Genomic DNA, 24,847 nt, shown 5'->3' with positions numbered 1-24,847 from the left:
GTTCCTCATTCCTTATAGGTTCTTGCAGATTTCGCTCCACTTAGCAGTAGAGAAACTCTTGGGCCTCTCGATCGGCGCACCGACGGCACGGTCGATGATGAGCTGCGGTAGCACACCAATGGCACGCGAGACACCGAATAGGACGGTGTAGTAGTTAGCCTCAGTCAGGCCGTAGTACTGGAGGAGGACACCGGAGTGAGCATCGACGTTGGGGAACGGGTTCTTGGTCTTGCCGTGCTCGGTCAGGACCTTGGGGGCGATCTTGTAAACCTGGCTGACTAGCTGGAACATGGGGTCGTTGGGCATCTTCTCTAGGGCGAATGTTCGCTGAGCGGTGTATCGGGGGTCCGTCTTGCGGAGAACGGCGTGGCCGTAACCGGGAACAACTCGGCCGGAGTTGAGAGTGGACCACAAGTACTCGGTGATCTTAGCGTCGCTTAGGTCATCACCAATCACCTTCTTCATCTCAGTAAGCCAGTTCAAGACCTCCTGGTTGGCAAGACCGTGAAGAGGGCCGGCAAGACCGTTTAGACCAGCGGCGAGCGATAGGAAAGGAGAGCTCAAAGCACTGCCAACAAGGTGAGTAGTGTGGGCGCTGACGTTGCCACCCTCGTGGTCAGTGTGGATGGTCAAGTATAGTCGCAACAACTCGATGAAGTCCTTGTTCTCGCCAAAGCCCAGCTGGTTGGCGAAGTTGAAACTGTAGTCCTTGTCCTTCTGAACCGGCGCAACCTTTCCGCCCTTGAAGACGTTCTGGTAGATGCGAGAAGCAATAGTGGGGAGCTTGGCGATCAAGTCCATCGAGTCCTCGAAGGTGTATCCCCAGTAGTCCTTCTTGTTAAGACCCTTGGCATAAGCCTTAGCGAAAGACGAGGTGTGCTCAAGTGCGGTGACAGCAAGGGAGAACTGCGCCATCGGGTGGAGGTCGGTAGGGCAGCGGTCGATAAGTTCCTCGACGAACTTGGGGACGTCGGATCGAGCGGCCCACTCAGCAGAGAGGTCGCGAACCTGTTGCTCAGTAGGGACCTCACCGGTCAGGAGCAGCCAGAAAAGACCTATAATAATTAGCCGGCGCCCCTTCTAATCACAATAATTTTTTTTTCATACCTTCGGGTAGGGGCTCCTTGCCGCCGGGGGCCTTGGGAAGAACTTCCTGGCACTCGGGGATCGTCTTGCCTCGGAAGCGAATACCCTCCTCGGAGTCGAGGACTGAACCTTCCCATACTAGAGCTTTGATTCCTCGGGCACCACCATAGACCTGGTCGAGGGTGACCTTGTCGACGACCTTGGAGCCATGCTCTCTGTGCACGAACCATGAGCTTTTGTGCGTGGGGCAATATAATTTTAAATATTAGAAACCTACTTTCTTAGGGCCTTGATCTCTTCGATCTTCTCAGGGAGTAGCTCGGCAAAGCGTTCCTTCAATGTCTAGATGAATTGGTAAGCTTGAGGGATACTATATAAGGAAATTGGAATTTAATTGGAATTTTTACCTACCTGGCTTTTAGAAGAAGAATAGCATCGTGCTGCGTTGAACGCTGTGGTACGGGCCGCAAAACTGGGGGCCCGAAGCGTAGTTCGAAAGACAGAGGAGCTTAGACGGAGGGTTGACGCCATGGCTGATGATGCAGCGCGAAACAATTATACTATGGTGGTGAAAATAGGAAATTGGAAGAGGCAATAGGGACTTCGTGAAAAAGGATAAAAAGAGTGATGAAATGCCTCAAGAGCGAAAAGTATCCTTTACCTTGGTTAATTGACTGGGTGACGGAACTAGGGCGGTCTCGGTTGGATGGGGGAAGCCCGAGAAAAAATTTAGCGGGTCCGGCATCTGGTGCAAACTACGGAAGGGTACCTGATCTCATCCTATATCTATAGCCTGTGACACATGTATTGTACATATTATATCACTTCCATAGGTAGTACCTACCTACGTGCTTTCAACTTCCCTTAGTGTAGGTTGCTGCCAATTGGGGCCGAAGCCTCACCAAAAACTTACTACGGCAGAAATGATAACCAATAGAAACCGGTTCTGCGGATATTTAGTGCCCGCATATCCGCGAATAGAAGCTGTGTAAACGGCCTCTTTTCCCCGATATGTAGTAGCCTTCCCATCACACGTCCCCTACTTGCTTGTAACGTTGACGTCAATTTAGCTTCACTTTTTTGCAAATATTCACTTTTCGCAAATATATATAAAGGCAATATTCAAGTAATTGTCTGTTCGTTGGGGGGAAATGACTTGGTTGCTACGATTTAGTATTCAAATTAGACGTGTACTATGCCTTGTTGTATTCAGCCTGCTCAAGCCTCTTTGATTTGTTTGGGTCTTACGTGAGTAGGATCGAGAGTAGGATTAAATGCCCGACAACGGTGGACAACTGTTATTAGATACCTACATTCAATCCTCTAGTTTTGCACAGACCCTGCATTATGTAGGTAGTGATTCAGCAAATATTGCCCTCTTTAGGTATTCCTATATGTATCAGGGGAGAATCCATGGTAGACCTATCGTTGTTGAATTACATGAGGCTAGTGATTGATAATGGCTGGGTTGAAGTAGGTTACAAGACTTGATTGAATGAAGTGTTTGCTTAGTTGGACATATGAATTAGTCCAGTCCCCTGCTTGATAACAATCAAAACGCACCTTGGTCACATACTACTACCTGGGGTAACATCTCATGTGCAGTGCTATATCGTACTGGTTGAGCATACCTTGCCGTCGTAGAGAACATGCGTACCTAATAAGTCTATAATTTTACTCGACAGTCACAAATCATATTTATTACCTAATAATAAAGCTCATGCAAAATTTGGTTCTGATCTCGATTGCAGTAAGGTAGATACCTAAGTACTAAGGCAACCTGGCAGCACTAAAGCACCAAGGCAAGTAAAGCGTAAGGCAAGTGCGAAAAGAAAAGTGGATACATGTGGCTGGGCAAGTACGAGTGCTCCCTCAACCCCCCACCTCTGCAACACGCGACTGAAAAAAAAAATCTTGCCAGCCAACAAGTTAAAGCTTTGCTTTACACTAGAACTTGCGGCGTCTCCTCTTTCCTAACACTTCCACCCCATCCGCGGTAAATATCCCACATCAACTTTTTCATCAACACCCTGTAAATTCTGCCGACTTCTTCATATAGCTGTATCGAATTGGTCGCGGTAGTATCTCAATCCGCGCCACTATTCTCAGCTTACCATAACAGCACAGTCAGGTTTCTTAACAAACACTAAACACTCGACACTCGTACCGGGACCCAAGCTTCCCAGGCCGTAGTAGAGGTGCAAAAAGCTTTAGTGCTGTTTTCTCGCTGTCGCATCAAATTACAATTACTCGACATCGCTGGACATTTTCATCATTCGTTCAATCGTTACTACTTTGAAAAAGGACACTTGGAAATCATCGACTTTTACCTAGATTTGCCTTTTGACGGCTGTAACTCGTTAGGTCGCGGCAAGAAATACAAGTAATCGCCCGAAAAGCTAGACGAAGCAAGATAAACAAACCAACCCTCTTAATACTTGGGTGACTATCGCGACTCTATCGTATATCATTCCACAGGTGCTGCGAGCCTGTTCTCGCTGTACATTGTGTGCTTGCCGTTCTCCCTCAAGTATTCAAGAGAGCTCTAGAGCAATCATGTCGTCGCCCGTAACAGAGCTTGAGGCTGGCTTGAATGCCATGCAAAATCTAAAACCACCCGGAGTTACCCAATCCCGTATTGTGGCATTGACCAGCTTGTGTGTCGACAACGTCCAGGTAAGACTAGACTGCACACCTGCGCACGTCGATGCGTCGATGCATCAGCGCATATATATGAATAGATGCTAATTTGGTTATCTACGTCACAGTCGGAATCCGTACTCATCCAGAAGATCTACACCCATTTCAAGAAAGCCCCCGCAACTCACAAGTTAGGAGTGCTCTACGTCGTAGATTCCGTAACTCGCAAATGGGTTGACCAAGCCAAGCATCAAGGTCAACCTATCAATAGTTCTGCAAAGGATGGAACCTACGCTGCTGGCGTGCATAGAGTAACGGAACTGCTTCCTGTGCTTATGAATGATATCTTTCAGAACGCTCCCGGAGAACAAAAGGTACGCTTTATCATACATTCGTCGTCGCATACAGTTCGTAGTTTTGGCAATTGGCAATAGCATCATCTGCTTCCATCACGATGCTCCTAGGATAAGCCACATCTAGTCGTGCTATTTCCTAGTGTTAGGCTATCTTTATTACCATTGCCATGGTAACTCTCACGCCGCACGCCTACGGGCTTAACTGACTAAGACACATTTTTGCAACATTGACCTAAAAAGAAGTACTTACCTAACCGTTCCGTATAGGATAAGATTAAAAAGCTCATTGATATCTGGGAGAAAGGCCAGACATTTCCTCGGTCCATGATCGAGTCATTCAAAGAGAAGATGAAATCGTTTGCTGCAAAAGGTAGGTTTTTCCCGATCCTAAATTTGACATTTGACAATAGAGAACCAACCCCCACTTCTTCACCGTCTCTTGTATTGTTTTATTGTTTTGAGGTCACCTATCTGACCCTTGTTTGTTCTTGTAGACGAATCCACAACACCGGTTGGCAGTCCTCCTCCGGGCCCTGGTTTACCTGGTTTGACCGAGAACAAGCCACATGCTGCTGTCGAGGCTCCAAATGCAATCATGGAGGCCCTCGCCAACATAGCTCGACAGAACGTCACAGCTACGCCCACCAACAACAACATTCAGGCTCCGGTCCCGGCTAGCGCGTACAGCGTACCTCCGGTACAAACAAGTGCAACTCAACCTCCTATTCTTCCTCTAACCCAAAGCCAGCCTCCTGTTTCTTATTCAGCACCACCTCAGCAACCTGTAAATCTACCGGGCATGCCGTACCCGTTCCCTCAACCAGGTCAAGTTCAGGCTCATACCCCTGTGCCTCAGGTGAATGCTAGTAATCAAGCCGCGGGCTTCCCAGGTGTAGCTTCTGCTGTTCCTGCGGCACCGACTCCTGGTATGGACCCCAGTGTCCAGCAGCAAGTTATGTTGATCAAGCTTCTTGCCGACCAGGGCGTGCCGTTCGATAAGATTCCAGCCATCATAGCTAGCATGCAGAGCAGCAGTATTTCTGCGCCCCCTGCTGCCAATCCGGCTGCAGTACCCCCGGTAGGTCAGCCTCCGTATGCTGGTTCGTGGGGTCAAGGTGGCTTTCGACCTGATGAATCACGTGACCACGAATTTCAACAAGTGAGATCTCCAAATAGATATCGCAATCGTTCGAGGTCTCGTTCGCCCCAGCGCCATTGGGATGCGCGTGACTCTCCCCGTGGCCGCTCTGATCGTGAATATGGCAGCTACGGACGTAACTCTCCTGGCCTAGGACGTACTGGAGGCACTGGGTATCGACAGCGTAGTCCTGGACGCCGTGGCCGTAGCCCCAGCCCTGTACACAGCTTTACCCAGCCGACTGCCAAATGGGTTGAGTTTGACAGGACTATCCCCCAGGGTCACATCAAAGGTAAAAATAACTTGTATATCTATTGTAACCCTATACACTAACCCGGTTTCTAGTTCTAAGTAGAACCTTGTTCGTAGGAGGTGTCACGTAAGTCACATATCTATTTACTAGGAAATAAACTGTAAACTAACTGTTGCACATAGTTGCCCTGAGAGCGAGTTGCGTAGTGTCTTCAACCGTCATGGCCAAGTACAGACCTGCATCGTCAACAAGGACAAGCGTCACGCATTTGTTAAGATGGTCACTCGCCGAGATGCTGTTAATGCAAAGGAGGCTATGGAGAGTAGCACTTTCCGAGTAAGTAGTGTCGAAAGTTATTATGATGCCTTACGCTGCTAACACAGAGACAGACTCGTTGGGGAGTAGGATTCGGTCCTCGTGACTGCAGCGACTACCAAACCGGCATTAGTGTTATCCCTATCAGCAAATTGACCGAGGCTGACCGAAAGTGGATGCTGACTGCTGAATATGGTGGAAGTGGTGGTCGTGCCATCGAGTCAGGCATGGTAGTTGAGGAGCCGGATATTGAGATTGGTGCTGGCGTCTCATCGAAGGCCATCAGTCGCCGCATGCAGACTGATAAGGGCGGAAGACACGGGCCAAAGTCCAGCCGTGGTCCAGGCGACAGCGATGAAGGAGATCTTACTCGATGGCGACGAAATCGTGATCCGCGACGAGAGGAAGTTCAAGATGATAGGAGTGGACTTACTACCGGGCCGGCGGTCCCAGCGTTTCCTTTCGGAATCGGAACCGGACCCAACGGAATGCCCGTCTTCCCGCCGGGATTTGCATTCCCAGCGCCTCCTGCCGATCAGTAGGACTGGTCTTACGAAAATGGGTTTGGAAGTTACTGATTGGGTTGAATTGGTGACCGGGTCTTGATGCCCACTAGGCTTCTAGGGAATTCTCAAATTTTTCTCTCCGAATAATCCTAATGGACGGTTGCAGATGGAGATCATTTTCAATAGTACAACCTACAACCACTTTACGAATCACGTAGCATGGAACGGCGTTGGTGGTATTCTACGTTGGGCCTCATAGGACCTTTAGTTAGGCGCAGGTCCTCGCTGATATTGACGTCACATTATACTAGTCAACTTCGAATATAGGTCGATGGACAGCTGCATCAGAGGGGCCATGTTCTATTCATTGTATTCATTCACTTTCTTCATCTTCGCGATTCCAGCATCAGCTTGCACTATGTAGCAAGTCAATGTTGGTACAGATTGCATAATGTATAGTATTCAGCAGAGTAGGCGTTATGGACAAGAAAAAAAGGGGGGCAAGGGGCGGTACTTTCGGCAATTCGTTGCTCTGAAGGGTTCTGAAGCCAGGTAGCTTCATAGTTATTGAGAATATTTTTGTTGCGGAAAGTTGCGCTTGTGAATTTACATACTCGCTCTCTCGTGACGTGGCTTGGGTATAGGGTGGGTTATTGCTGAGTGAGCACTGTTGAACTTGTATTAAACGGTGTCTACCTAGTGATGTAGAGTCGCTCAAATGGTAACAAGGTAAACTGACTGCGTCATGTATGTAAGCCTTATAAAGTGTCCTTTGAGCTCGTTTGGCCTATGGTTTATATCCGTATATTCGCCATATATATTAGGTACTTGCATACATACATTCGTACAAGCAGTCCTTCTTGGCACTACCTCTTCGGTGGGGGCGCGTGGGAGATTGCAACGTGTTTGAATACCTATCCTCCCTCGGGGCTTCGAGCTATCGATTCGTAGGCAGGTAATCTCGGACTGTCTCGGGAGGCGCGGGAGCTTGCGGCGGCGGGAGAAATTGGGCTAAACATACTGTACTGTACTGTACTGTAGAGTGAATTACCTAGGTACGATATAATATAAAGGTCTAGACTATTCCGAGTTGACGGTATCGAGGTACCTGGTCTTGTATGTGTACCTCGAACATATACTATACAGCGGAGACGGGACGAAGCCGGGAACAGCGAATCTCGCTCTCGTACCCGGCGATAGCTACATCGTAAGCTCTAGATATGTTGATATAGTTAAAGGACTATATTTTATCTTATTGACGATACCTGTGTTAGATCAGGACGACTTGCTTCGTGAACCGTAACCGATTATAATAGAACTAGGATTAAAGAAAAGAAATGTAAAATATCGCTCAAGTTAAATTTACTAACCTACCTAGAAATATATGGGATTATAATTCAATAAAAAGCCTTACGAAAGAGGTTTACAATGCAATTAATAATATTATAATTTCTTCTCCTGCCCATGCTTACCTACGTATCTACATCTCCTCTTGCGAGACCTCAACGGTGCTTACTTTCTTTAAGTACTTACTCCTCATCCGCATTGTAGCCACATTCTCCATCTTCATCTTCATCTTCATACTCCAACTCCAGCAACGCCTCACCAAACTCCGCCCCCTCAACCTCAAGCGCCATACGGGTATCCGGATCCAGCATCTCCTCAATGTCCGCATCGACGGCGGCATTTCGCGCCTGCAAGTCCCGCGCCATATCATCCACGCTCCTCTGTCTCCGGAACCTAGTCTTCCTAGAGAATGACTGATTGGCTCGCTGTAGGTTTTCGAATCCGCTTAGGAGCGGTGCTTGGGGATCTCCGCTGAGGTGAGCTTCTGCTCGGTAGAGGCCTGTTTCGGGGTACGCTGGGCCCTGAACGGCGCCAATAGTAGGGTCGGGATGGAGGGCAAGATATGATCTTTCCAAGTATTCTCTTGCTCTCCTCTGGCCCAGTTGGTATAGAGGTTGGTTTGGATATTCGTCTCCATCTTGGTTGGGAGGCGGGACTTCAGGGTGAGGAATAAAGGGGCGAGGCCGACGGATTACGCGCTGCTTGCCGTTGACCTGCATGTTAACAACCCCCAAAGAAGTAGCGGCTGGGTTATTCTGGTCGTTATTCTCCTCGTCGTCTTCCATATCCATTAGATGTACTCGTCCACTACCGTCTCCAATAAGAAGTTTCGTAAAATCCGGCGAGAAAGCACCGGCTGTGATGGGTGCTGCCACTTCGATAAGGTCTCTCACTAACTCTCCCTTCCCCTGCCGTACATTCCACACCTTAACAAACCCGTCGGATGAACCTGTATATAGACGATCGGGGGATGTGGCCCACGCTATAAATTTAACTCCGACATCTTCCTGCTCTCTGTTCCCGATAACTTCTTCAACCGGATCTAATATATCATTAGTTCAATGTCCGTATTTATACGTGTATAAAATTTGATGCTTACCGCCATGTTCGAGAACACACATTGGTTGGTCCTCGCTCGCGGCCGAGTCCCAGACGTAGGCTTTGCCGTCAGTACAGCCGGCGGCAATGTACGAGTATAGAATACTGTTGGGCCTGTATCTAATATTAGCTCCTTACATTAGGCAACTTGATAGGGGTAGTATGTTCATACCTAATTGCAAGCTCATTGATGTCAATAGCAGGGCAATCGAGTGTTTTGACGACGCCATATTGGCCCGTCGCCTCGTTCAGCTCAAAAAGACGAATCTGCGTTCGAATATGCTCCTCTAACTTCTCAGAGGTCTGTGACGCCGAAGTTGCCGCTGCAAAGCTTGGCCGATAAGGATGCCATACAACTTCGAATACATTCGAAGTAGCTGCACTATTGACCTTGACCTCGGTATATGTGTTCATATCCCATAAACAGAGCTCTCCAGTAGAACGCTTCTCTTCGGGAATCTCACTGTCGTCATTGTTAAGGCTCCTTGGCGAGTATCCGATTAGCAGAAGATGGTTCACGCTTGAGTCTATTCCCCAGCGGATGGCGGACGGGAAGTAGGCCCATTTATCCGAGGGGACGTAGTCTTCACCATGTACTCGCTTGCAAGAGAACTCTTTATATCTGTAAGCTTGCGCGTAATTGCCCGACCTGTCACGTTGCGCATAATAAACCCGTACTGCTCTCGTAGGAACATCGGTGGCTGTGGCGACCTTACTACCATGTTTACTTTTATTCGTCACGACGAAATTAACGTGGCCCTCATGGTGCCACGTCTCGCGAAGTGCTATAGCCCCTTCAGTTGTGTGCCAGACCTTGACCGTGTTATCGAAGCTTGAGGTAAACGCAAAGTCGAAGACGGGGTCGTAATCCGACGAAACCACAGACGTGAACAACCAAGGATCTTGACTTTCCCTCATTGCTTCCAAGGCATTTTCACCTTGGGCAACGAGAGGGCGAGGTATACGATGATCGGGATACGCTCTTAATGTCCTCAATGACGCATCACCGAATAGAAGGTTACCAGGTTTATTATATTGTTGATTATGTGAGTCGGAATGAGTGGTCGCGCCGCAGACGAAGCGTGTAGCATCCGGCAGCCAGCTGATAGTCATAATATCCCCGGCACAGTTGGTCCATTCAACCTTGGGCTCTAAAAAGTCCTCTCTGTTGCTCGTGAATATCGTGGTATAGGGGTGATAGACCCTCAGACCCCCGAGGCGGTTGCCCGCCATCTCCCTTGCATATAGTGACAGTGGCACAACGTTCGCCCTCTTAATAATATTAGCATTCTTGCTGTTCCTCTCATCTCGTGCGAAAGTTAATAACACAGGCTCTAGGTTCACTTGTTTGTGAAGTACGTCATTTAGGAAGTTTTGGAGGCTTTCTGTGGAACGTTGTAGTAGGAGCCAAGGTGGTGGATCGAACTGATCGTAACGGCGACGATGAGCTTCGAGAATAAGTGTTCTTAGATCTCCAAACTTCTTCATTAGATGGCGTAAATCCTTGGTGTCTGACCTCTGAGCTTTAGTAGACTCCCTACTACATAGAGACCTTGCCACATATCGAAGATATTTGGTCTCGAGATCGCAGAAGTCGACATGGTAAACAGTAGGATGGCGTAGGTCGCATGAGTGAAGCTTGATATGACAACCATGGCTTAATCCATATCTGATCTTACCCCGAAACTTTGAGGCTTGATATGGTATATCAGACAGGTTGGACCATCGGCTATTCACATTTGCGGGCGAGTCTTTCCCTTTGGGTTCGTGGCTTTTGCTTGGATGCGTAATCTTTGACCTTGGTCGTGAATGCCGTGGTGAAGCTAGCTTTGTCTTTCTTGACTGAGTTTGGAAATGCTCCTGGATTTCCTGGAGAACTCCTTCGATAATATCATTCAATTTCTCTTCGGTTTCACAAAGATCCGCTTCATCGCTACACGAGGCATCGTCGTCGTACGAGTCGTTGCTGTCGTCCTCGACATTATTATTCGATATCAACTCAGATGGTGGCTTCTCGATAGAAGGAAGAATGCTCGGGATCGACTTTGCTATGGTTCTTTTAGCGGGCGCCGGTGTCGGTTTTGAAACGGCACGGGTAGTAGGACGGTGTCGGAATTCCTATAATATGTCAGAGGTGCTACCCTGGAGAAGTATATTAGGAACGGGAAAACTTACATTTCCCGCCGTGAATTCAGCTACTAATTTATAAATGCGCCCAATGATAGATGACTCGATATTCGGAGGGAGACGGCCGTTGCCCTTGTGGAAGTGCAGTTGGAACTCGTCATCAGCGATCGTACTAATAACTTTCCCGCCAAGCTTTTCAACGTCGAAGACATTCTTATCCAGCTCCTTGACGGCGGCGTCGAGGTGTGGGAACACCTGCGTCTGTAAGCATCTTGTTAATGCCTCTGTGTCCGGTATTGGAGTAGCTGCTTTATGACCGGTGCCATTCGATAGCTTTTGGCGTTTAGACGGGTGGTTGACAGCATTAGATTCGATATGGGTAGAAGTCGGCGCGTTCGACGCGTTAATTCTTGAACGAGAGTTGGGCGGAGAGCAGCGGCGCTTGCGGCGTTCTTGCGGCGAGCTATAGGGCCGGCTTAAATTTGTGGCAACGTGATCTTCATCATCGTCATTAATAGTATTTAAATCTATAGAAGCCCCCCGACCAGAAGAGGTCCTCGATGGGTTTCTAGCCATCGTGAGTAGGCGTTGGTCTCCACTGGCAACGATTCGAAGATGTAAACTGAAATCGGTAATTAGTTGCATTACATAATAATTAAAAATCGATAAATTAAAGATAAAAGTTTAATGTTATAAAAGAGGTTTTTGTTTTAAAAAAAGGTAATGTTTTATTAATAATTTAAATTTTTATTTATAATTTTTAAATGATTTAATTTATTAAATAAAACAGTTAAATAATAAATAATAAATATTTAACGTACGGTAATTTATTAAATTTAATATAATTTTACAGAATTTTATTTATATATACAAATTAAATACACCGGCTGCGAAAGATATCTTTTAAACAAGTTCGCGTCGTGAATTACAGCTTTGGTTTAACGGAAGCTGTTTCCGCATTGATTTCCTCGTACATACGGACAATCTCGTCCTTAAACTTCTTCACCGTTTGGGGTCTCTTGAGTTTCAGACTAAAAGTTGTAATATTAGCATAGATACAAGTAAATATGTGTTTTTCAAAGAACTTACGTTGGTGTTAAGAGCTGGTTATCAACCGTAAACGGTTCAACATCGAGGAGACAGTTTCGCACGCGCTCGTACCCGTTGAACTTGTGGCTCTTGGCAATGCCGTCGAGATGCTTGATAAAGGCCTTCACCACACGAGGATCCCGGCCTGCAACCTTAATAGCTTCGATATCATCGGAAGCTATCGTTTTCTTCAAGATCTTGCTGGCGAACGGACCGAATGTAACCGGATCCACACCAAAGATTCCAACCAGGGTCGATTGGCTGGGTTCGCCGTGAACGAAGGCGGTAGCGATCAGGTTCGAGCTGCCCATAAACACGTTCTCGATACGTTCGGGCGAGATATATTCTCCCTGAGATAGCTTAAGAACGTTCTTCTTGCGATCAATAATCTTGATCCGGCCGAGTTCGTCGATCTCGACGATATCACCCGTGTGGAACCATCCATCAGGCTCTAAGGCCTTCTTAGTCTCCTCTTCATTCTTTAAGTAGCCTTGGAAAATAAAGGGACCCCGTAACAGCAATTCTCCTCGTGGCCTAGGCTTGTCCGTCACGAGGTATTCGAGTTCGGGTTGCGACTCTAAGCATATTTCTATGCCAGGCATCGGGCCACCTACGTTACCCAGGGAATAATCGCCTTCAAGCTGGAACGATCCCGCGGCATACGATTCGGTAAGACCATAGCCCTGGCAGAAAAAGTTTCCTATGGCCGCTCGGAGGAACTCATGAACATCAGGGTCGAGTTGCGCGCTTCCACTCACCATGGAGCGGCATCGGTCCAAGCCAATTGCGGCTCGTACTTTAGGGGTCCATATCCGGTCATAAAGGAGGTGTTTGTTGGATGCCTTGCCAGGCGGAAGTTTCATACTGGCCTTCTTTGTCTCTATGACTCTCCGTGAAAGAGCACCCTTCACACCATCAGCATCCACGGTCTGCGCCTTGATTCCTAGGCTAAATCGATTGAACAACCGAGGTACCGATATGAAGCCGGTAGGTTTTAGGATCTTCAAGTCGTCAACCAGCTCTAGCATATTTCCATGGAAATATCCGACGGCGGAACCGGAAGCTAAAGAGCACTGATCTATCATACGCCCATAAATATGAGCTAGAGGCAGATATGAAATGCTTATATCTTTGTGAGTGTAGGATCCGCTGGAACGAGCACTCGCGCACGCTGCAACGCAGTTGGCATGAGTAAGCATCACACCCTTGGGATCACCAGTAGTACCGGACGTATAGTTGATGGTGAGGATATCTTCTGGGCGAGGGGGACGAGGAGGGTGAGCTACCTTTGCCCCAAGCTCCTCGACCTCCTCGAACGACCATATTTGGACTCCGTGCTGGGCAGCGATATCGTTTAATAGCGCCTTTTTAGAGTAACCGTTCTGCTCTCCGGCGTCCAGGGGATCCATAGAGATGATCAACTTAAGGGAAGGTATTCGGGGCGCAAGGGCGAGGAGGGTTGCTATATGAGGTAGCGAGGAAACCACACAGGCAAGTTCGGAATGCTTGATAATGTACTCAGACGCATCGGGACCGAGAGTTTCGTATAGCGAGACGGAGAAGAGCGTCTGGGAACTCAATCCGAGATCTTTTGTCAAATAATGTTAGCAAATGCTGTCGCGAGAATAGCCTTGATCCTCATAGCCGTTTCAAGCGTAAAAACATCTTACCTGCTATTTGCCATTCGGCTCTGTTCTGGCTCCAGATACCAACGCCATGGTTGCCAGGCGGAATTCCGATTCGGCGATGAAGCTCATATATACCGGAACCAAAATTCTTGCTTCGCGCCGCGACCTCGCCATAGGTCTGCCAAACATAGCCGTTCTCCCACGACTGAGTTTCCGGGATCCAGGGTCGTGTACCGAGACATTTGTTATTGGGAAATCGCTTGACGGCGTCCTGAAACAATTCGTAAAATGTACGTATTTCCGGTGTGAAGGTGTCAAGTAAGGGTTTGTCTTGAAATCGCCAGTGCCTGTAGATGGGAGATCGATCCTCTCGCTCGGTGCCAGGAACAGGTAGAGAATAAGGTGAACCGGGCGGAGGAGGCGTCGACAATTGCTTAATATAAGCTTCGACCTTCGGATCGGGTCCTATTCCAGCCATCTTTGTTGCGTAACACGACGAATTGACGGTAGAAGTAATAGGTATGAATCAGAACAGAAGAGGTCGCAAAGTTGAAGATAAGCTCCTAATGACGGAGGAAGAGATGTGAAGGGACTTAAGGGGAAATTCTGATCTGGCTGTCTGGGTAGTCGCGACTCGCAATGCTTATTCCGAAGTTGCTACTCAGCCCGTGACCCACTTGGAGTAGGAATAGATGCCGAGGCGGGTAGTAAAGACGGGTTAGCGCGTAGACTACTGCCTTGATAAGCTAATAAACTCGCTAGCTCCTCTACTACTCTCTAAAGTACGCCGACAAAGAAAAAAGAAATAATCGTTCAGCTTTCCGAGTCAGAGAGGACGGTATGTTGTAAAAAGTGCAATTGCTATACTAAATTCCTCCTGACATAAGTAAGGCGTTCCTTTCAGCTTTTTAAGGGTCTTTTTGCAATGTGGTTGCTTTCGACATGTGCTAGGCTAGGCCTGCCAATGCATTGAATCTAGCGAACCTTCGCCCAACTGAGCCGAGGTCTGGGGGACTCGCGTTCGCAGAAGGCGCGCGGTTTAATTGGCTGATCCTCGACCTCGGGGTAGTAGTATGGGGGATTTGCCGAATAAGTCAGATCTCATTGGACAAACCTAACGCAGGCCTATTCCTGCCTATTCCTTCTTCGAAAGGTACCAGACGTCATTGCTCAAGTCATGCATATCCACTTCTGCATGTAATTTAAGCATATTGGTGGTATAGCACTCCTACTGAAGCCCAACATCTTCAGCTTAAAATAACATAAATATTACCTATCTCAGGTCTCTTAGGTAGCATATCAAATGTAACGAGTAGGTAATCACCATATGCATCATGTCTCAGCCACTTTTGAACTCCGAATTTTAATCCCTCCAACTGGCAGCTTGGCATCTGACTTACACTATGTACAGTGAGGCTTATTAACCCGCAGCCGGTCCGCGGCATTCGGGGCCGAATAGCTGAAGACATGTCTAAGAATAGGTATTTCCCAGGAGACACTTGGAATTTCCCATCACGTCATAAGGATATTAAATCAGAGTATACCGAGCAAGCAATTGAACGATATCTTAGTATCTACCTGTTACTTATCTTTTATTTAACTATCGCAAGCAGAAGAGCTTGAAGAAGCTATTTAGTAAAGCATTAAAGTCAACCTTTAAATAAATAACCGTCGTCTATTATCAATCCTTATATATTTATCTCATTTGGTTTTATAAGAGGTCTCTTGCTCTTTTGAAAGCGCTATGAGAATTTACTTAACAGGCATTTCATGTCTCGCGGTTTGTAAAGCCACTAACGATGCTACCGTAGCCTACAAGAACTATATCGTGACATAGTTGAATTAGAAAGTGATATTTATTTGAGAAAAAAAATAAGTACTGGGTCTTCACCACTTTCAAGCAAATATCGGTTTATTATAACGTGACATACTAAAGCATTATATCATCTCAAGAGAATACTCGGCATAAATTACGAGGAGATGGCGACACAGTCCTACGGATCCGTACATCGGAATCCACTTCTCGGGATAAATCTTAGATCTCTATTCGGAGGGAACATGGTCTCCGAAAATGGCCCCACCAGCTCCGGGGAAGGTACCTATCCAGAAGTAAATTACTAGGTTATTTATGTGCCATAGACGGAGGTTAACAATTAGGACTCGATAGGAGTCTAGTATACATATGCTATGCTCCTCGATGAAAAACGAAATATAAACATCTTTAATTACCTTCATGTATGTCCATTTATACTAATGGCCATCCAACAACCACGATACACCACCAAAATAGTTAGATCGGAATGCATACTCTGAAGAGATAATCACACATTCACAAGTCAAACAACTCCACATACCTATCTATCATCGCTCTTCCTCCTCACAACGTACAAAACATATGTACAAGCAGCATCCCAGGCATCTTTCTTGGCTGCGTACGTGCCGGCACTCGAGACCAGTCTCGAACTCTTGCACGACATAGCTTCGGCAGCCAAGATGTGCTTAAGATTCAGATCAATCTTCTGACACAAAAGCCCGGGTTAGTTTTTTTCAAGGGCTCTTGTTTACCTATTTTTGGCTTCTTCCCCACGATCCATGTTTCAACGTCTCTGTGCGCTTTTACCTATATCATATCAAATAGTTAGTTAATCGTTGTCTTCTATTTCACTTTTAACTACCTAAGTCTAAGTGTATGTGAAAATAATTCCTACGTAGACCTTGACATAGATGAGGTATTACTTAAGTACCTCGTAGTACGCAGCAGTTAGACAATCGAGCGTTTAGTTTTGCAGGGAAACCGTTGTGATTATGCACGTAGGCGCCCGGCGGGCGCGTCTTGTGCGCCCCTGACCTACTATTTTACGCCTTGCCGCCAACGCGGACAAGGCTCAAGGTTCAAGTCTCCTATTAACATAAAATGCAAGACATCTTGAATTAATAGTCACTTATAGTCCGCAGTATCTACAAATAGTCAGAAACATTTGCATACATATCTACGTTATATATGCACTCCCAGCATCGCAATAATCGATCTATGTAAAAATCTATCTAATGCCCCATCCCATCCATAAAACCCCCCAAACCCCCAAAGGCCCGTGCATCCGGCTCTCGTTCGACAACGACACCAGAAACACGAAAATCTCTTGTAAGTTGTCATGTACCTACCTATTAAGCTTCACCAGCATTGCGAACCACCCTCCCCTGGTCATACCGACTCGGCAGTTGATTGGGCTGGAATGGTCGTTCCGAGCGTCGTCGCATCCCCCATTCCATTCGGGACATCCAATCTCTAGCGCATAGGCCGCATCCCTGATCGCTGGCGTTTCATGTGGTCTCGCCAGTCACCTCCTAGCAAACCGCCCCCCCAGCGAGTCCGCCGTTCCAGTGTAACGGCGCGCGCGCGCGATCATCGTTGGCCGGGGGGTGGTCCTGTAGCATATTCACCCTGATTAAGTTGTAGACTCCGGAAAATCTTGATAATTAGCCAGCGATGCCCCAGGTCGCATGATCGCTGGGTTTTGTTGGCTGCTGCTCTTCTTTCTTCTCTCCTCTCTTCGATCTTCTTCCCGTTTTACCACAACAAGCTGTGTATTGTATTGTTCCCCGTGCCTGGTGCTCTCTTCCCTTCTCTAGGATATTTTCTCTTCTTCTTTTTTTGCCGCCGCTGTCGCTCCTTGCTCTTGCTATTCGTACAAATAACTCACCCTGTCCTCCCGGCGCAAATCTATTATTAAAGTACCGATTTTATGACGACTACTACGCACCGTGACGCTCGTTTTCCCAACCGTATACCCAAACTTTCTACCCCCAACATGTCTTCAAATATCGTTTTCCTGGCAATTCGAGCTGCTCAGCTTGTCTTTGGTATTATTCTACTGGGCCTCACAGCTTACGGTATGTCTGGCATGACGAAGGGAATTGTAAATCCCACGTGAACGATGAGACTAATATGAGTTTGACAGTTGCTCACTGGTACAATGTGGATACATTGACCTCTTCTCCCTCTCAGATCAACTTGTTGTTATTTGCTTCGCTATACACAATTGTGTCTGTCCTCTACTTGGAGTTGGCGCCGAGATTTGTTCCCAAAAGTAAGTATCCAAGCATCAAAATAAAGCGGCTGCTACAAGTGATTAAAAAGCTGACTTCGTCTTAGTCTCGCACCCGATGGCTGCGTTTGGCCTTACGACTAGCAATGCGCTCTTCCACTTTGCCGGCTTCGTCGCTCTCGCAGTCTTCATGAGCAAGCTTCTCTTCTGCCGTGGCAGCGTGTGCGGCTCAGCCCAGGCCAGCATCGCATTCGGTGCTATGGAGTTCCTCCTCTGGACCGCCTCCGCCATCTTTGCGGGAAAGGAGGTAGTCCAGGGGGGGTTTCTCCCGAAGCGAGGTGTCAAGTCCCAGAGCCCTTTAAAGTCATCCGAGATGAAGGAGGCCCCGGCCGCGTAAGCTCCGGCGGGCTATCCGTCTGTAGTCGCGGCTATACGGACATTCCTCTTTCGCCGTACCGGCCGTCGCTCGACTTCCAAGCGGACCAAAAGGGTATTGGGCGCTGGAATCACGTCTATTTGCACATGGGTAAAGGCTCGGATACTTATACCCTGCAGCCATAAGAACTGCAAATCTTGGGGTTGGGAATGGGGGTTTACGAATAAGAGGATTGGGGAATTCAGGCTTGGTCTAGATGACTAGCTAATTAGTATATCCATGGTCCAGGGGAGGGTTCGATGGGCGTTTTAGGGACTATTAAAAAATAATAGTTATTACAACTAAAGGGAACTCATATGGTAGAATCCGCGTTACGAAGGCGGAACGATTAAATTCAATATACCACCACTGTTACTTGAGTTGATGTTGATTGGTTCCTTAAGCATTGTTCGTCAGGGGCTAGGATTCGAAACAGCGATGTCGGCAAGCCTTACTCTAATGAAATCTAGATGGACTAATAACTCTAACCGTAGTCAGCGGCTACATATGCACGAATCCTACCCCGATATCCTCCCTACATACTTACCGGCGCGGGAATACCAAATCTGTCGCAATATAGCTATAGGATGATGTTTTACGTACCCCGCCATAGCTTGCCAGCTTTAGTACCTATATAGGTACCTACTTAGGTATGTAGTTTCTCATAGCGGCTTGCGTGGGATGATGCCCCGCGGTAACCCCCCTTTTTTTCGCCCCAATTGCTTGTAAGTCAATACCTCGACAGACAAACAGTACACTAGGTAGCTAGAGAATATTTATTAAGTAAAACTATTACAAGATGGAAGGGGACAAAACTGACTCACCGGCTATCCAATTAAGTAAACCCAATGAAAAGCAAGTCCCGTCATACAGCGAGGTCGCCGAACTACACGGACTTACACGGCAGCACGGCCAAAGTACAAGCTCGCTAATAGTAGATACGCGCAGCTCTACTCTTAATCACCCCTCCACCCTAACTGGGATAAAATGCCTTACATGAGCAAGCTCATAGGCGATAGTCGATGGCGTGCTTTTTACCCCGACTCCACAATTCCCTAAACAGGGTCTTAAAAGTGACGATTCGGGTAGAGTACCTCTGTCGGGAAGCCGTTTATGATGAGCAAGTATATATCTACATCTAAGTTAGCCAAGCGATACCCTTCCCGTAGTAAGTCTTGTAGGTAGCTCGCGAATTCAAATACTTCTCTATTCCCTCCTCTCGGGGTCGCTGGACTGCAATATATGGTTCGATACCACTCCAAGTCCATATATCATCCCACTTACACGAGAGACGACCCCTCTATATCCATTGAACATTTATATATTTAACATATAGTCAAAACCAACCGCAATGGCGGGGGAATTAAGCAAGAACTTTGAGACTCTCCAACTCCACGCGGGGTATGAACCTTACTTGATGCTATGGGAATTTGGTGGTGATGTTAACGGCTAACACTGTTGTAGCCAACAGCCGGACCCGGCGACGAATTCTCGCGCAGTTCCTATATATGCCACAACTGTCTGCTAACCCGAGGCGCAAAGTATTAAGCTGCATCAGAAGCTAACTTAGGCAACAGAGCTTCGTCTTTAATGACTCGGCACACGGCGCGAGGCTATTTGGCCTCAAGGAATTTGGCAATATATACAGCCGGCTTATGAACGTTAGTAGTAGTAGTCATTCATGTCCGGGAATTTGAACATATACTGATATAGCCTCTATAGCCTACCGTTGATGTCTTCGAGAAGCGTATCGCCGCTCTGGAAGGCGGAGTGGCTGCCGTTGCAGCTTCTTCTGGCCAGGCTGCCCAATTCATGGCTATCGCCGCCCTCGCTCATGCCGGCGACAACATTGTCGCGACTCCCAGCCTCTACGGTGGTACATACAACCAATTGAAGGTTTTTATTGCGCGGCTCGGAATCAAGACTAAGTTCATCAAGAGCGACAAGCCCGAGGAATTCGCCGCAGCCATCGACGATAAGACCAAGGCCGTATATCTCGAGAGTATTGGTAACCCCCGGTATAACGTCCCGGACTTTGAAGCTATTGCCAAGGTTGCGCACGAGAAAGGTGTCCCCGTAGTAGTAAGTAGCTCGAATCTCTTACAATGTTATGATAGTTATACTAAATGCTAACATGAACAGGTGGACAACACTTTCGGAGCTGGAGGCTACTTCGTGAGGCCCATTGAGCACGGTGCAGATATCGTTGTCCACTCGGCGACCAAGTGGATTGGTGGTCACGGAACAACTATTGCTGGTGTTGTCGTTGATAGTGGGAAGTTCGACTGGGGCAAGAACGCAGCCCGATTTCCGCAGTTTGTTGAGCCGTCAGAGGGATACCACGGCCTCAAGTTCTGGGAGACCTTCGGACCTATTTCTTTTGCCATCCGCGTAAGAGTTGAGATCCTACGTGATCTAGGCTCTTCCTTAAATCCCTTTGCCGCTCAACAACTCATCCTCGGTCTCGAGACGCTAAGCTTAAGAGCCGAAAGACACGCACAGAACGCGCTTGCACTCGCAAAGTACCTAGAGTCTAGCCCCTACGTGAGCTGGGTGTCGTACCTCGGATTGGAAAGCCATCCTAGCCACGAACTAGCCAAGAAGTATTTGAAGAGGGGTTTCGGTGGTGTCCTCAGCTTCGGAGTCAAGGGTGGTGGTACTGCCGGTAGCCAAATCGTTGATGGCTTCAAGCTGATTTCCAACCTCGCCAACGTCGGAGATTCCAAGACTCTAGCTATCCACCCCTGGACTACGACACACGAACAGCTATCAGATGAAGAGAAGATCGCCTCTGGAACGACTGAGGATTTAATCCGTATTTCGGTTGGTACTGAGCACATCGATGATATTATTGCCGACTTTGAGCAGTCTTTCAAGAAGGCTTCTGCTGCAACAACGAAGGGAGAAGAGACAGGATCAGGAGGTGAGGCTAAGCAGAAGGAAGCACCAACAGTGGTCTAGGTTAAAATTATGAATAGGCCTTTTGAGAAGCATATAAATATACCCCCCATTCAACTTATAAATACTCTCTCCTTTTAGTAAGAAGAGAAGTTGAATGTTTCGTTGGAGATATGATATTGTTGTGATCTGATGTTGACAAATCACTTATTCATATAACTCCAAGAGTAAAGAATCAAATGAAAATTTGAAAAGCAATGCTTCCTTGATTATTATTAACATTTTTTATTATTAAAAAAACGAGTAGTTTCCTCATCTCGGATTTGATAACTGGAGACTTCCCATATGTACCTACGTATAGCTGACGCCAAGATCCTTCCCCAACGACGTGCCGTGCCCCATATATTAGGTATTGTACATACATGGAGGTACAATACAATACCTAACGTACCCCATTAGGTTAGGTACTTCACAACGCAAGTACCTATCATCATCATAGGTAGCCTTCGAAATTCACAGCTTCAAGACCTCTCCCAACCACCAACTCTCCCATCAAACCACACACACACAAAATAAACACCACCACAGAAACCACAAACCATCCGAAAAAAAAATGCAAATATCCCTCTCAACCGCCCTCCTAGGCGCCCTCTCCGCCCTCGCCGGCCCCTCCGCCGCCTCCTCCAAACCTCACCACCACCAACCCCAAGCGACCATAACCCTCTGGGTCCCCTCCTCGCAATCCCTCCCGAACCACCAAGTCCTCCCACATAACACGCACGCAACCCTGTCCGCCCTGCGCGCCGCCTACGACGCCCCCCTCACCACCGCCGGGTCCTTCGTCTTCCGGAACGTGACGCCCGGGTCGTACCTGGCCGACGTGCACAGCCGGACGCACGCCTTCGCGCCGCTGAGGATCGACGTGCTGGCGCATAATACGCCTACGGATGAAGGAGGGGAGGCGAACGGGGGAGAAGGAGAAGAAGAAGGGGGGTTGGCGGTGCGCGCTTGGGAGACGTACCGCGGCAACGATTGGGATAACAAGGGCCAGGAGGTGCCGCGGAGCGGTAGCGGCTTTGCGGTGAGGGCGCTGGGGCCGAAGGAGTATTTTGTCGAGAGGGGGTCTTGTGAGTATTCCGTTCTGCTGTTTTCTCGTCTCCCTCCTCCTTTCTGCTCTTCTCGCCGTTGTTGGGGGACATCGCATAGAATGGCTAGCCAGCCAGCCAGCCAGCCAGCCAACCCAAACCATAATAATAAAACTACAAGAGGAGGAGCAAAGAAAAAGAGGTATAAATCATATACGCCATTGAACCAAGCTAACAACACCCACCAAATAGTCTCCATCCTCAGCATCCTCAAGAACCCCATGATCCTCATGGGCCTCGTCAGCATGGTCCTATTCATCGGCATGCCGAAGCTAATCGAGAACAGTAAGTCATCCCATCTTCCCACCCCTTCCTCCCCTTTTCTCAAATATAAAATCCCCAACCATCCGACTAACAACAACACAGTGGACCCCGAAATGCGCGCCGAGTGGGAAGAGCAGCAGAAGAACAACCCGATGAGCAGCCTAATGGGCGGTGGCCCCCAGCCCGGCGCCAACCCCATGGGCAACTTCGACATGGCCGCGTACCTCGCCGGCCAGGGCGCCAAGAAGGACGACGCCGAGCCCGCGTCGTCTAAAGGCGGGAAGAGGTAGATCGTGTAAAAAGACACAGGTGCGAAGAGTAAGAGTATAATATACCTACCTAAAACGTACTAGAATATCTAGACACTTGGGAAAATACATAGCATAAATCATGAACCGGGGAAGAGAGAATAATGACGCCTATCATAAGACGAAGACGGCTCTGCTTTCAAATTCATTCAGTTGCAGGGATTAAATTGCCATCGCATTAATACGCCTAAGCACCTAGAACGAGCGTTCTTTCTGCGCTATGCCGCAGGACCTATGATATGTACCAGACCCAAGCAAGCATCGAGTCGATCTCGATCTGAACTTCTCTCCCTATGTATCCTTTCCTTTCCCGTTCTCATTCTCGTTCTCGTCCCTATGCTTAGTCTTGCTGCCATTCATAATCAACGCCTCCTAATGCCTAATACGAGTCTCGTTCGTCTGTCTTATTCGAGCCGCATAACCCTCCTATTCTCGTCCCTCACTCGAGCTGATGGTTAAAAAGAAAAAAACAAATGCGAAGACGACATTCGATGTATGCTTATTTGCTTTTAAAACATACCGCAACGCAACGCAACGCAACGCAACGCAGCATGGCGTCTAGAAATCTCCACCAAAGTCGTCGCCGCCACCATAATCCCCACCACCATTGCCATCCTGATAGCCCTCCGCATACGCCTCCTGCTGCTCGTCGTTGATCGCATCCGCAATCAGCGCACCGCCCAACAATCCCGCGCCCACGCCCAGCGCCGCGCCTCCCGCCATGCCCATGCCGCCTCCGCTCTTCTTAGGCGGTTGCTGCTGCCCGTAGTACCCGCCCTGCGGGGGATAACCGCCGTAGCCGCCTTGGGGAGGGTATCCGCCGTACTGGCCTGGAGGCGGGCCGTAGCCGCCGTATTGCTGTGGAGGCGGAGGACCGTTGTAGTACCCCTGCTGAGGGGGAGGGGGAGAACCGTATCCGCCGTAGGGTTGTTGGGGCTGGGGGCTGTATTGCTGCTGGCCGGGGTACCCGGCGTGCGGCTTGTTCTTGCCGCTGCCGAAGAACTTGCCGAGTAGACCCTTGGCTTTGTCGGCGGGGTTGCTGCCGCCGGATGAGCGCGGAGGCAGCTGATCGGGATATGGCGAGTAGCCCTGGGGCGGTGTGGGTGTGTTGGCGTAGGACTGGGCGGCACCTCTAGTGCGCGCATTCTCTTCCTCCTGTAGCTGGCGGGCCAACCGAGCGTCCGCGTCCTCGTCCACATGTGAACTAGATCCGTACCCGGGCTTCGTTGACTCGTTCACGAAGGGGTTGTTCTTGGAGTCGGTGGGCGAGGGTCCGGAGCCCGGCGTGTAGCCTGGGGGAGGACCGGGGGGCGCGCCGTCATCGTGACGGTTAGGGTCTACGGCTGGCTCGGTAGGTCTGTCCCATTGGGATTTCTTGGTGTAGGTGTTAACGTAGAACCTAGAGGGAACAGAGCGGGTTAGAAGATGGCGGTTTGACGAGATAATGGGGGATAGGGACTCACCATTCGTGGTATTGATCGTTCCAGCGGGCGACCCAACCTTCGGGGACCTTGGGGGGCGGCGGGCCGGGAGGAGCGGCGAAATCAGCCATGCGTGTAGAAATTGAAGTTGATTTGTCTATACTATTAATATTGAGGTGTGAAGTATTCGGTTGATCAGTTGATCGATCGACTTGCGCGAGGAAGCGGGGTCCTGATGATAGGTAAGGAGGGGTTTGATGTTGCGAAGGAGAAGGAGAGTAACTAAACTAATGTATGGATGGATGGATGTTCTGTAGAGATGCAAGTATTTAATTTAGGTTACTTCGTGAGAGAAATAAGTTAAGATGGTGTTACTGCAGGATCAGCTAATGAGAATAAATAGTAACAGGCTTGCAGGGTGGTTACTGCGGTTTTCTGTCGAAATGCGATTCTAGATTATGCTACGAGGAGATGATTTGATGAGGCGAGGCGATATACATACATAGGTACATACATGTATGTAAGTCAAAGGGGTACATGGACATGACATGACATTTTGTACATACATGAGCAAGTGTATAACTCCAAGCACCGCCCCTAATTAGCTCCAACTTCGCAGTCGGCAACTGCAAAGCCGATAATCGTCTTTGTACGAAGTACTTGTAAGTACCTATCAGCTTCCCCCGGATCGATTGTGTAACCGATAGCGACTTCTTATTTGCCCCCCGGACCCCTTTCTCTTGTCGGAGACCTTACTTAAAACCAAT

General features: G+C 48.3%; 9 protein-coding genes across 9 annotated transcripts; 4 read left to right on the top strand and 5 right to left on the bottom strand.

Annotated features, from left to right (window-relative positions):
- Positions 1-12: 12 nt before the first annotated feature.
- On the bottom strand, positions 13-1,617 carry F5Y00DRAFT_250425 (citrate synthase-like protein; the record flags this gene model as incomplete). The annotated part of the gene is made up of 4 exons (XM_048009732.1): positions 13-1,055; positions 1,108-1,301; positions 1,364-1,428; positions 1,498-1,617. 4 exons carry the CDS (start codon positions 1,615-1,617, stop codon positions 13-15), a joined length of 1,422 nt encoding a protein of 473 aa, XP_047869631.1.
- A 1,398-nt stretch (positions 1,618-3,015) lies between these two features.
- F5Y00DRAFT_223361 (uncharacterized protein) lies at positions 3,016-6,879 on the top strand. Its single transcript, XM_048005864.1, has 7 exons — positions 3,016-3,762; positions 3,855-4,100; positions 4,350-4,452; positions 4,577-5,512; positions 5,566-5,599; positions 5,656-5,809; positions 5,863-6,879. The coding sequence occupies exons 1-7, from the start codon at positions 3,643-3,645 to the stop codon at positions 6,328-6,330; spliced, it is 2,061 nt and encodes a 686-aa protein (XP_047869630.1). The 5' UTR covers positions 3,016-3,642; the 3' UTR covers positions 6,331-6,879.
- Positions 6,880-7,823: 944 nt separating this feature from the next.
- Positions 7,824-10,227, bottom strand: F5Y00DRAFT_250423 (WD40 repeat-like protein; the record flags this gene model as incomplete). The annotated part of the gene is made up of 3 exons (XM_048009731.1): positions 7,824-8,683; positions 8,741-8,853; positions 8,912-10,227. The coding sequence occupies 3 exons, from the start codon at positions 10,225-10,227 to the stop codon at positions 7,824-7,826; spliced, it is 2,289 nt and encodes a 762-aa protein (XP_047869629.1).
- Positions 10,228-10,625: 398 nt separating this feature from the next.
- F5Y00DRAFT_58297 (uncharacterized protein) lies at positions 10,626-11,563 on the bottom strand. The gene has a single exon (XM_048013837.1). The coding sequence runs from the start codon at positions 11,509-11,511 to the stop codon at positions 10,858-10,860; it is 654 nt and encodes a 217-aa protein (XP_047869628.1). The 5' UTR covers positions 11,512-11,563; the 3' UTR covers positions 10,626-10,857.
- A 116-nt stretch (positions 11,564-11,679) lies between these two features.
- Positions 11,680-14,441, bottom strand: F5Y00DRAFT_223357 (acetyl-CoA synthetase-like protein). The gene is made up of 3 exons (XM_048005863.1): positions 13,626-14,441; positions 11,956-13,543; positions 11,680-11,897 (listed from the first exon to the last, which is right to left on the bottom strand). Exons 1-3 carry the CDS (start codon positions 14,059-14,061, stop codon positions 11,792-11,794), a joined length of 2,130 nt encoding a protein of 709 aa, XP_047869627.1. The 5' UTR covers positions 14,062-14,441; the 3' UTR covers positions 11,680-11,791.
- A 2,951-nt stretch (positions 14,442-17,392) lies between these two features.
- Positions 17,393-18,026, top strand: F5Y00DRAFT_257002 (membrane-associating domain-containing protein; the record flags this gene model as incomplete). Its single annotated transcript, XM_048010494.1, has 3 exons — positions 17,393-17,474; positions 17,543-17,671; positions 17,737-18,026. 3 exons carry the CDS (start codon positions 17,393-17,395, stop codon positions 18,024-18,026), a joined length of 501 nt encoding a protein of 166 aa, XP_047869626.1.
- A 719-nt stretch (positions 18,027-18,745) lies between these two features.
- F5Y00DRAFT_223352 (O-acetylhomoserine ami) lies at positions 18,746-21,217 on the top strand. The gene is made up of 5 exons (XM_048005862.1): positions 18,746-19,445; positions 19,509-19,563; positions 19,622-19,705; positions 19,767-20,126; positions 20,187-21,217. The coding sequence occupies exons 1-5, from the start codon at positions 19,396-19,398 to the stop codon at positions 21,003-21,005; spliced, it is 1,368 nt and encodes a 455-aa protein (XP_047869625.1). The 5' UTR covers positions 18,746-19,395; the 3' UTR covers positions 21,006-21,217.
- A 31-nt stretch (positions 21,218-21,248) lies between these two features.
- Positions 21,249-22,792, top strand: F5Y00DRAFT_223348 (uncharacterized protein). Its single transcript, XM_048005861.1, has 3 exons — positions 21,249-22,069; positions 22,280-22,372; positions 22,454-22,792. The coding sequence occupies exons 1-3, from the start codon at positions 21,556-21,558 to the stop codon at positions 22,639-22,641; spliced, it is 795 nt and encodes a 264-aa protein (XP_047869624.1). The 5' UTR covers positions 21,249-21,555; the 3' UTR covers positions 22,642-22,792.
- Positions 22,793-24,690, bottom strand: F5Y00DRAFT_223347 (uncharacterized protein). Its single transcript, XM_048005860.1, has 2 exons — positions 24,123-24,690; positions 22,793-24,058 (listed from the first exon to the last, which is right to left on the bottom strand). The coding sequence occupies exons 1-2, from the start codon at positions 24,209-24,211 to the stop codon at positions 23,218-23,220; spliced, it is 930 nt and encodes a 309-aa protein (XP_047869623.1). The 5' UTR covers positions 24,212-24,690; the 3' UTR covers positions 22,793-23,217.
- Between the last annotated feature and the right edge of the window lie 157 nt (positions 24,691-24,847).

Source organism: Daldinia vernicosa, assembly GCF_022497035.1.
Source record: "Daldinia vernicosa strain CBS 139.73 unplaced genomic scaffold F5Y00scaffold_2, whole genome shotgun sequence".
Taxonomy (NCBI): Eukaryota; Fungi; Ascomycota; class Sordariomycetes; order Xylariales; family Hypoxylaceae; genus Daldinia; species Daldinia vernicosa.
Note: the sequence above shows the minus strand (reverse complement) of the source record. Positions and strands in the feature narration are given on the sequence as shown.